Genomic DNA, 12,234 nt, shown 5'->3' with positions numbered 1-12,234 from the left:
CTAATACTAGGCAAACATACTTAAAAATGTACTCATTAAGGCTGGATACAGTGGTATATGCCTGTAATCCTAGCAACTCAGGAGGCAGAAGCAAGAGGATCACAAGTTCAAAGCCAGCCTCAGCTACTTAGCAAGGCCTTAAGCAACTCAGTGAGACATTGTCTCAAAAAATAAAAAAGGCTGGGAATGTGGCTCAATGGTTAACTGTCCTTGGGTTTAATCCCCAGTAAACAGCACCCCCCACCAAAAAAAAAATAACCATTAAGGTCAGACGAGGTGGTGCACACCTGTAATTACAGTGGCTCTGGAGGCTGAAGCAGGAGGATTCCGAGTTCAAAGCCAGCCTCAGTAATTTAGTGAGGACCTAAGCAACTTAGTGAGACTGGTCTCAAAATAAATAAAAAAGCTAGGGATATGGCTCAGTGGTTAAATATCCATGGGTTCAAACACTGATTAAAAAAAAAAAAAAAAAGAGGAAATATTAAGTTGAAAAGAGCTTAATTATTTCCCTAAATTATATATATATATATATTTTTTTTTCTTAATTCAAATTTGGCATTGTCTAGTATACCCATATGTTTATATCATCACAAATAACTTTTTAACCATTTATGGCAATTCAGAACACTGCATCTGGTACTTCTTATATGTTTCCTCTAAAATCACCACTTCTGCCAAAAACATCTATAAAGAAATCCCTCAAAGGTTTGGGTAACAAAGCGTCTGGGAATGTATTTGGCCTATGGTCAACAAGTCATTATATGTTTTCTTGTATAAATCATGTCCTAGAAAACGGAATGTCTTTATTTAAAACAAAAACTCTATCATAAAGCTCCGCAAAGGTAGTTCCATGAAAAACATTTTAAGCTTCTTTTATATTTGTAGTTTTAAAATGGTTTTAAGCTTCATATTATAGTAAGTTTTTACTGGAACTCATTTTATACATTCTTTCAGATTTTCTTTTTAAAAATATTCTAAGGAAATTTTCCATTCTCAACTCTGAAGAAGACTTTTTTTTAAAAAAAAAAAAAAAAGCTTTCTTTTAAAGTGTGGGGGGGGAGGGGGCAGGACACAGTAGTTTGGAACCTTTTAAAATAGAGGTATAAACTGGCAGATAGACCAAAAACATTTTCCCAACTTAGAACTAAATTTGTACTGCATATGAAATTTGTTTTTCTTTGCATATCATAAAATTCACCACTCTTTTAAGTAAAAGTTACTGAAACAAGAACTATCATTTGCTAATTATTTATCCAATCATTTTCATTTAAGCAGGAATTTATCTCAAGGATGATGGTAGAAGTGAAAAAAGGATGACAGCGAGATAATACATCTTTTAATGGTTCAGCTACAGTCTAGGTTTACACTGATGTGTATATCTCATCAATAACAATTTTATGAAAATTCTGGATCTAAATATACTCAATAAAGACACAGTCCTATCTGAGTTTGAAAAAACAAATATAATGTGGTATGTGAAATAAGTCTTCTTAAACTTTTTCAAATTACAAATGAAAAAGCATGCCTTCAGGTGAAATAATTCCAAAAATAAAGAATAATAGTAGGGCTGGGGATGTGGCTCAAGCGGTAGCGCGCTCGCCTGGCATGCGTGCGACCCAGGTTCGATCCTCAGCACCACATACCAACAAAGATGTTGTGTCCGCCGAGAACTAAAAAATAAATTAAAAAATTTAAAAAAAAAAAAAAAAAAAAAAAAAAGAATAATAGTAACCCTTCTACCAGTCAACACTATGTATTAAAATATAGTACTCATAGGACCTTAGGGTTTCCTTTTATTGTTACTCGAGAGGTATATCGGGGAATATGTAAGTCAGTTTTCAACAGTTCTCACAGTTTTAAATAGTTCTTATTCTTTGTAAGAATAAGAACCTACAGAGAAGTGAGGGGAGGGGAGGGGAGGGGTTGGGGAGATAGGAAGGATAGTAGAATGAAACAGACATTATTATTACTGTGTGTATATATGTGACTGCATGACCAATGTGATTCTGCAACCTGTACACTCAGAAAAATGAGAAATTATATCCCATCTGATTCAAATGTATGATATGTCAAGGTCATTGTACTGTCATGTATAACTAATTAAAACAAATTTTAAAAAAAGAAGAAGAAAAAGAACCTACTAGTGGTGTAAGGCTCTACCTCAAGTTCCTTTCCTCCACATTATGCTGCCTGACCCTTAATAGGTTCTAGAGAAACTAAATGCACACTGTCATATGATCACTATTGTGTGCCACTGTCTTAACTCATGGTGTATCTGTGCTATATATAGTTTCCTTTGTTCCTTGTAAAAAGGGATCTCTCTAATATGCTACACAGCACCTAACACAAAGTGATTGGTTCTCATTAAGTAGCTAATGCCCAATAAAGCATCTACCCTTACATTTTTCATACAAGGCCTATAAATACCCTCAACTCATGATCCCAGCTGAATGTTCAGGGCATAATAATTATGCACTCTAAGAAGGGCTGAAATCATGAGCATGATATTGGTGTTTTGATACTGGTGTCATATGCAACCATTCTCTTTTGTTTGACTAGACTAAAACATCTCATCTCTGATAGCAGTGATAAAAATCAACCATTGTGAATAAAACACCACTTTTTAAAACAAGTTTCCTAATATTGTTTAAATGTTGAAACTGCCTATCAACTAATCATTAGTGTACAAATGCTTAGAAGTAAAACAATACTTTGCCTCTACATTGAAATCTCTACGTACTTCATCGCAACAAAACCCAATCTGTCTTTTTCAAAATTGTTTCTCCTGGCAAAAATTTCTGCTGTCTGGCCAAGTTTAGTGTTAAAAATAAAGTACAGTATTACAACATCAATCAACATTTAAAGTACTTAATGATTTATGAAAGAAGTATACAATAATGCTTTTTGAAATAAGTAAGCCAATCAAAGGTTTATTTATATTATCAGATCAATAGTACAGTTTTGAGAAAATCACATTTGTGTGTTTAGAGATATAAAAGTGGTATTAAACACTTAGGTAATATAAGAAAACAGACTTACAGGAGGCTATAAAAGGCAAGAATAATTTAAAGGGCTGGTGATATAGCTCAGCAGTAGAGCCACTTGCCTAGCATGCCAGAGTTCAATCCCCATTGCTAGGGGAAGAGAGGAAAAAACTTAAAAGACAGAACCCACTGCAGCTTTACTTCCCTTCTTGTCTGTGTGACTCTGGCCTCCTGCCTGCTTTTCAAATACCATGTGTACAAGCCTCATGGCACAGTTTTTTTTTTTTTCCTTGTGGCTAATACTGATTCCACAAATTAAGTCCAAAGTTCTTATACTGTGATGATGAGTAAAAATTGTAATCTTTTTGAAATACTGGGGATAAAACCCAAGGGTTTTTTTATAATCTACTGCAAATTACTCTATCATTAAGCTACATCCCTGGCCCTGTCTAAATTTCTTAGTTGATTTTGAGAGAGGGTCTTGCTAAATTGCCAAGCCTTGTCTCAAATTTGCAATCCTTCTGCCTCAGCCTCCTAGTAGCTGGGATTGTAGGTGTAGGCCACAGCACCAGTGAATTGTAATTTTTTTACATGAATAGGAAACTAGTCCACCTAAGTCCAATCAGACATGATCAAGAAAATCTGAAAAGATTCTACCACTGGGAGTTTAAATGGGAATCGAACAAGTACTAAATACTGCAAGGACTCTGGCATCCTTACCAACTACAACAAAAATCTTATAATCTTTTGCAAATTACTCAGGTGGCTGTCTAAAAGGGAATGCATGGCCTTAGATAACATGGGAGCATGGCACAGATAATGAGTTGGTTCAGAACTCACCTTTTTAACTCCATGAGCCTAGCCCTAAGAGATGAATTTTTTTAGTTTTTCGTCGGACACAACATCTTTGTATGTGGTGCTGAGGATCGAACCCAGGCCACACGCATGCCAGGTGAGTGCGCTACCGCTTGAGCCACATCCCCAGCCCCAGAGATGATCAGTGTCCCCCCTCTGGACTGCCATATGTGTTCCATATGATGCTAAACTGTAATGGCCTTCCATCTAAGTGAATTTTTCCCAAAAAATAACATATCTCTTAGTAAAGCAGTCATTTCAACTGTGAGGGAACAAAATAGATGATACTACCATATCTTCCAGGAAGGTGAAGGTATCCAGAACAAAAGATAAAGTCAGACTATATACAACCATTTTCCTGACAAGAATGTAATAATGTATAAAGATCAATAACTTCGGGCATGAGTAAAGAGATCAGAGTTCAAATCTCAGTTTTTTTACCTTATAAAATGGAACTAATACCCACGTACTTTAGAATTGTTATAAATGGCAAATATAATAAGAAAGGATTGGCTAACACAGACTCTGCTGTCAAATGCCTGCAATAGAGCTTTAGAACGTATGGTTTCCTTGCTGCTTATTTCCAGGCATATCCACTAGACTTGGTTTCTAAGCTAGCCAATTCTTACAAAGTAGAGGGCTTTTAATTGGTGGTAATCTGCCTCAAATCAAGTTATTCTGAGGAAAATTACCTCATAACTTACTGGGTGTTTTTATTTATAAAAATCCCATATTTCCTTTCTTCTGCTGGATTTAGGCCAACTTACTTAGGTTCTCCTTTGGTATCCATGTTTCAATGGTTTTTGCCTGCTTGCCTCCTTAATGTCCAAGTCACTCTTCTGTTTTGACAGTACCTCTGCTTTTCCACCTCCTTCTATTTTGCCTGTTTCTATTTTTTTTATTCTAATTAATTTTTTTCTATGACAGCGGAATGCATTAGATTTCTTATGACACATACAGAGTACAATTTTTCATATCTCTGATTGTACACAAAGTTTATTCACACCAATTTGTGTCTTCATAGATGTACGTTGGGTAATAATGAACATCTCATTCCACCATCATTTCTAACCCCATGCCCCTTCCCCTCCCACCCCTCTGCCCTATCTAGAGTTCGTCTATTCCCCCCCTTGCTCCCCCCCTCCCTACCCCACTATGAATCGGCCTCTCTATATCAGAGAAAACATTCAGCATTTGGTTGAGATTGGCTAACTCCACTTAACATTATCTTCTCTATTTCTCTTTTGAGTTAGATGGTATATGTTTTTCTTAATTCCTTCATTGCATGCCTTGTTACCACTATGCCAACAAAGACACCCAAGGATTAGGGATTTCTAGGCTCCACCATGACCTCTCCTATCACCTTGAATCATTACCCACTACACATAGTCTTAGAATAGCTTCAAATTCCTGGTTACCCCAAAATCAGAGATTAAATGAGGACATGTCATCATTGTCAGCTGTTAGAATCAACAAAGCATTATGAGCCACTTGATAACCTGAGCCCTAACTGATTATCCTAAACACAGAGCTCACCTTAGGGAACAGATAGGACTTATGATACCTTAACAAGCATGAAAAAAAAAAAAAAAAAGGAAGGAAGGAGGAAGGGAGGGAGGGAGGGAAGAGGGAGGAAGGAAAAAAACATGGTAAGTATCTGCCTGTGTGTTAAGTCCAACTACTGTCATAAAAATCTAGTTATATCCAGACATTCAATTCATAAAAAGTTACTCTTTGACTTGAGAATACTGTCCTCTCCAACTGCTTGCCCCCTTAGTATCTGGATTCCTAAGACGCCTTCAGTTGGATGCACATGAACCTATCAGGGAGAAGTCATAACCATAAAAAATTGAATTAGGGGGCTGGGGCTGTAGCTCAGTGGTAAAGTGTTTGCCTTGCATGTGTGAGGCACTAGGTTCGATCCTCAGCACCACAAAAACAAAGATATTGTGTGTCCATCTACAACTAAAAAATATATTAATAATTTTTTAAAAAGTTGAATCAGTCAAATCAACCCCTTGGATGACAATAGGATGACAACCCACAAAACAGCATTGTTTCAACATTCAGGAGAATTAACTGGACATCCAGATCCTTCTTAATAAATCTGGTTTCTTTAGGATCAGACTCAAATAGAAGCAATTCTTTAGGATCAGACTCAAATAGAAGCAAAACTGTCATAGGAGATGGAAATGGAATTCACACACCAAATAAACTATTGGTCTCATTCAACTGTGCAAATGCATAGTGGAAGACTACATTTGATTCAACACAAGTACTGTTGGGAAGAACAAAGGAAAAGAAAAAAAAAACCTACTTTGTTTTTTAAGTTCTTCAATCTGTTCTTCCTTTAGATCTAACTGTTCGGTAAGCCTGGAAGCAGAATCCAACATAGCATTTGCTTCATCCAAACGTTCCTGAGGGAGGAAAGTTTATTAAAAAGCAGTATCCAAAAATGGTTCTACAAACTATCAGTCTGGGATAGAATCAATCCTTTACACCCTGGCTGATGAAGCTGCACCTCTATGACCTCGGGCAAGTTGATGCAACTAGTAAGTATCAAAGACAGAACCTGCAGTCTTTCACATACAATACTGCCTTTATGAAAGAAACTAAATAAAAAAGAAGATGCTACAAAAAAGACCACATGGTGACAGAAGTAAAATAAGTTAACAATAGGAAAAATAAAATTACAAAGATACAAAGTCAAGAAACACAACAACAAATGTTCTCACTTTTTTAAATTTTTGCAAGTATAACACACATAAAATGATTGTTTCATTATGATTTCATTACTTTAAATCATTTACTTAATTACTATTGCATTTGAATATTTCTATCCTGTTTACAGGACAGTTGAATCTGCTCTTTTATGAAAAACCTCTTTGCCTGTGTGCGTCTGCTGTGCTGTTTTCTTTGTTAACTTGTAAGAGTACCTTATAGATATGAACCCTCTGTCATCTGTGCTACACAAATTTACAAGATTTGCTACTTGTCTATCGACTATATTACCATTTGTCATTTAAATATTTTTATAATGTATATAGTCAAACATGTCTTACTACTTTGCTTTCACAGCTGAAATTTAGACTATTGGAATCCTCCTTGTCCCTAGATTATACATGTAGTATTCTAGATTCTACTGCAAGATAATTTTTGGGGGGGCGGGGGGAATTAACCAGGGATTTAATCTAGGGGTACCTTAACCACTGAGCCATAGCCCCAGCCCTTTTTATTTTGAGACAGGGTCTTGCAAAGTTGCTTAGGGTCTCACTAAATTGCTGAGACTGGCCTTAGAACTTGTGATTCTCTGCCTCAGCCTCCTGAGCTGCTGAGATTACAGGGATGTGCCCCATGCCCAGCTATTTTTTTTTAAATATTTAAATCATTAATACAGTGGAATAATTTTTTTCCAGTGGAATACTTTTGATAGTTCCTAGCTCACTGAATATCAGAAGAACCATTTAGTCACTGTAACAATTAAAAATATCCCCATGGTGCACACTTGTAATCCCAGTAGCTCGGGAGGCTGAAGCAGGAGGACAGCAAGTACAAAACCAGTTTCAGCAACAGCCAGGCACCAAGCAACGCTGTGAGACCCTGACTCTAAATAAAATACAAAATAGGGCTGGGGATGTGGCTCAGTGATGGAGTGCCCCTAAATTCAATCTATATATATTCCCAGATATCTAATACCACTTCCAGTTGAGACTTCTTGCTTTAATACAACTGGAATTTATTTTTGTATTTGATGTTAAGATGAAGTCTGATTTTATTTTCTTCCTTATGGATAATTTCCAACGTTATTATTTAGATAATTTAAATAAACTTTCAATCCCCTTTTCTCAGGGGTTAGTTTTAATTTTCAAGTACATCCTGGGCTCTTTCTCTGAATTCTTTGGTTCCACTAATCTAGTCAACATTGTAATGGTCTGTGGTTCTATTTTGATATCTAATCGGCAAGTCTCTCCTCATTGTTATTCTTTTTCATAATTTTCTTGGCTATTCTGGAGAATTTACCCATCTAAATTTCAAGCCAAGTTTTCAATCTGAGTGATAGCTTCCTTGCTGTATTATCTTGGATCAGCTACAGTCTCTAGCTATTCAATCAAATATAATCTAGATGTTGCTGGAGAGGTATTTTGTAAATGCACTCAAATCCCTTAATCAGTTGAATTTAAGGAAAGCACATTATCCTGGAGAATTCTGGGTGGGCCTGACTGAAGTTCTTAAAAAGCAGGGATTTAGGCTTCCCCAAAAAAGACCAAAAAACTCCTTCTGTGGACAGCAGCTTCTTTTGTGCTCATGGAGATCTGTCCTGCTTATGACCTTCCTGACTGCCTGTGGACAGCATCTATGGCCTGTGCCTGCGACTTCTGCTTGACTTTGATGTGGTCTTCCCATCTTGACCACCATCACAGCAACCTTCAGACTTGCTTAGCCAGCCTCTACAATTATGTAGTCAACTCCTTATAATAAATCATGTGTATATCCTATATAATACACATATAAACTTATATATGCACATACATGTACACACATACACCCCACTAGTTCTGCTACTAAGGGTTCAACTCTGATACACAGAGCAACTGAAACTAAATTTTAGATCAAAATGTTTTATTCAGGGCTGAGGATATAGTTTAGTAGTAGAACACCTGTCCAGCAAGGCCTTGAGTTCAATCCCCAGTACTGCCAAAAAAAAAAAAAGTAATATTCCAAGAAACTAAACTAATTTAATATAAAGGAAATTTAATAAACTTTCAAATGATATTTTTAAACCTTGTATTTACATTCATGAAAGTATAAAAGCTTACAACTACACTCAAGTATTTTCAAACATCAGCATTTATGCTGTTATTCTTTCTACCACTGGGTTTTTATTCAGTAGTTTCAGATTCTATCTTCATTAATTCCCTCATCATTTCTTCTGGTTTATTTTGTTCTTTTTTAAATGTATATTACATTTTAAAATTAAAACACACACACACACACACACATACACACAACACTAGTTTAAAAAAGGGACCCGGACTTCCATGCAAGCAGTTGGACAGATGGGATACTTCAGAACCACTGGATATAACTAAAAGTACTAGATAAAATGTAGCCTGTAAAACCTAGCCATGAACCTACAAGAAAGCACAAATGGTCAACAGCTACACTAAATGATGTGTGACCTCATTAGTAGTCAAGGAGATGCATACAAAAACTATAAGAGAGTCCTTCTGATATGGTTTGAATGTGGCCCCCTAAGTTCATGTTAGAATCTGAGGCCCAGTGTGATAGTATTGGGAGGCAGGTCTATTGGGAGGTGTTAGGTCATGGGCACACCACCCTAATGTCATTATTTCAGGCCTGGGCTCTTTATAAAGGACAAATTCAGCCCCCTCTTGCTTTCTCTCTGGCCCTCTCTTTGCCCTTCTGCCAGGGGTTGGACACAGCAAGAAGGACCTCATCAGACACTAGTCTTGGACTTCTCAGCCCCCAGAACCATTAGCCCATAAAATTTCTTTTCACTGCAAACTATCCAGTATGTGGTATTTTATAATAGCAGCACAAAACAGACTCAAACAAATTCCCAATCACCAGTTTGATAAAAACTTAAAAAGCCTAATAATGTGAAGTGCTGACAATAATGCAGAATAAGAACTCCTGTGCATTCCTGATAGGAGTATATAAACACAAAAGAACAAAATCTGCCATCTGCAATTCGCCATAAACATCTATGACTCAGCAATTTCAACCAAAATGTATACCTGAAAGAAATTCATGTGTGTGAGTACCAGGAGATATAAACAACAAGGAAGTACGTAACCACACAGTTTGTACAGCAGATATCTAAAATGTCCTTTTGTCAGTAAAATGGGTAAGTAAATTATAACAATAGTTTATGTATAAAGGTTATATATGCCTTATATATAATTTTGTGTATATGAAATATGGCATAATAATAAAGAGAAAAATCTTTTTAAAGTCTCATACTTACAAAAGAAAGAGATCTAATGGGGTAATATATGTTATTTGAATCCATGTGAAATGTAGTACCCAATATTATTTTGCTTAAAAGAGAAAATTATAAAGTTAAAAATGCAGATTAAATTTTCTTTAGAAATAGATAAAATACCTATGTGTGCTAAAAAATTAAATGTGCCTTCATCTACATTCTCTGGAAATCCTGACTACCTTATTCACTGTTATGACCCCAAACTGTGCTGGATACACAGCAGCCGCTCAAATAACATTTACTTTATGAATGGAAGAGAAGAGAATTTCCAAGACAAGGATCCAGAAGAAATCATACCATGAATAATAAGATTTACAAGAGAAAACTCTTTTGGTCTACCTGTAATGACAATACTTCTCCTTCTAATTTTTCTGCCTTTTCCTTCCATTCAGCTATAGACTGTTTTGCTTTTTCTAATTCGGCAGAATACATAGCTTTTTCTTCTAAAAGAGAAAAAGAAGTTATATTAATATTTTGCAATCGTGATAAAACTGGAATTTTAAACCACCTGTACTTTAATAATTTGACAACAGTTCAAACACCTCAACAAGAAATTTATATATCTTAATGATCAAGTGGAACTAAATAAATTAGTATTTCCCTCTGCCTAAAGCCTGATCTTGGATATTCTTCTCTCCTTTCATAACTCCATCTAATACTTCCTTTTTCGGCAAAGCCTTCTCTACAGCCTCAGTGCCACACTAGTCTATATGCTGTATACTCAATCACATTATATTGTAAATAGACCTGAGAACTCTTACAATTTAAAGTATAAAATTTCAACCATGTGAGTAACTCTGAAAGAATACAGAGGTACAAATTTAAAGTTTTATGTAGATAAAAAACTATAAACTCTTGTTGGTTACTTCAGTATCCTCATATCCCCTAATCCTCCTGCCTGCTCCCAGTTACTTAGCAATTAATTCAGTCAGTACCTACTGAATATATGAATAAACATATAGGTGGCTACATAAGTGAATATGTCAACTGGATAAATCTAAGGATGGAAGGTCAAGTGTGGAAAAGCATGTAAAGCGTATTTGGTTCTCAGGGTAAAAAAGCTTTGATTACTGTTGGTATGACTCAAAAAAAAAAAAAAAATTTCACTTGGACCAGAAAATATAATTATCTCAAAGTCCAGATGACCAGAGTAAGGAGTTAATAAATAAATACTTCAAAGGACAGTAATTACTGGTAATTAACACTCTGAAGAGGATTTAACCTCCAATCAACATCTCAAAAACCTAACCGCCTTGTTTCTATGTTCTTTTTGTTCCCCTTTATCATTGGATCATCCTTCTTCATGTTACCCTTATAATTCCAACTTTGATTTTAACTAGTAATAACATACTAAACAAAACTTTCAATAATTACTAAATACAGTTCATGTTCTTTAGTTTTAATTGTAAAAGGAGTCTAAATTAATTTTTTGATGTTTTTTTTATGTCTTTCCCCCTTAACAAGCAAGAACTTAATTTTCAAAGATTTCCCCATGTCTAACCTAAAGAAGTATTAACATAAGGCAAAATTACTAACAACTACAATTTCTCTTCACTGCAAGATCAACCACACAACTTACCTTGTTGGAAATGCTCTAGAACCATTTGCAGGTTAGTTAATGACAGGGCATACTGTTTTACTTGTTCCTGGGAGAGCGAAAACTGCAGTGCGTTCTCATCCCTCTGCTTAGAGACCATACTCAACTGCTCCTGCAGCGACTCTATCTGCACACTGGCTTGATGACTTCAAACAAAAGAATCAAAGTCAAACTGCTTCTACCTATTTATAGACACTTCAGCAAGAAGAAACATTTTCCCAACATAAATCTTACTGCGTTACATACAAGGTAGCTTTCAAAGTAATTTTTTAGATACTTAAACAAGATGAAATATCTTTCCTACATTTTTAAAATTGTGACAAAATATAACTTAAAATTCACCATTTAACCATCTTTTCAAGTATATGGTTCAGAGTCACTAAGTATAGTCACATTGTTGTACAATCATCACGCCATCCATCCATCTCTAGAGCTTTTCTACTTCCCAAACTGAAACTCCATTCCTATTACATAACAACTCCCCCACTTCCCCTGGCATCCACCATCTACTTTCTGTCTTTAGAAATTTGAGTCTCCTTACATTTTACTGCATTAAATTCAAGTTCAAGAACTGGGAGAATTTTTCTGATCTTTGTTGTTTCTGTTAATTCAATTATCCTTCCTGTGAAGGTGACTTTCACCAAACAGCAGGCCTTTTAAAGACTGACAATTAGACTAAAAAGAAATGCTGACAAAAGAAAAACTTATAAAGAACCTGCAACTTTCACATTTCCAAACTAAAACTAACATATAATTTATCATAAAATGCTGAACTGTAAGGGCCCTTCAAG

The 12,234-nt window shown here is 35.6% G+C and overlaps 1 protein-coding gene across 4 annotated transcripts in view; it reads right to left on the bottom strand.

Moving 5' to 3' along the window:
- The window catches only part of Trip11 (thyroid hormone receptor interactor 11), a 70,712-nt gene that overhangs the window by 26,255 nt on the left and 32,223 nt on the right, over positions 1 to 12,234 (bottom strand). For 3 of the 4 annotated variants that reach the window (XR_013343791.1, XM_026394203.2, XM_077800317.1), the window contains exons 14-16: positions 11,426 to 11,589; positions 10,186 to 10,289; positions 6,157 to 6,256 (exon numbers count right to left, since the gene is read on the bottom strand). Coding sequence is in view for 3 of the 4 variants with exons in the window: in XM_026394203.2 (XP_026249988.2) it covers positions 6,157 to 6,256; positions 10,186 to 10,289; positions 11,426 to 11,589 (368 nt within the window). In the remaining variant the exon portion in view is untranslated. Of the gene's footprint in view, positions 1 to 6,156; positions 6,257 to 10,185; positions 10,290 to 11,425; positions 11,590 to 12,234 lie in introns of those variants that run through there. The other variant, XM_077800318.1, reaches the window with a different exon arrangement.

The sequence above is a fragment of the Urocitellus parryii genome, chromosome 6 (genome assembly GCF_045843805.1).
Source record: "Urocitellus parryii isolate mUroPar1 chromosome 6, mUroPar1.hap1, whole genome shotgun sequence".
Classification (NCBI taxonomy): domain Eukaryota; kingdom Metazoa; phylum Chordata; class Mammalia; order Rodentia; family Sciuridae; genus Urocitellus; species Urocitellus parryii.
The sequence above is the reverse complement of the archived record's forward strand: the minus strand, read 5'-3'. Positions and strand labels throughout refer to the sequence as shown.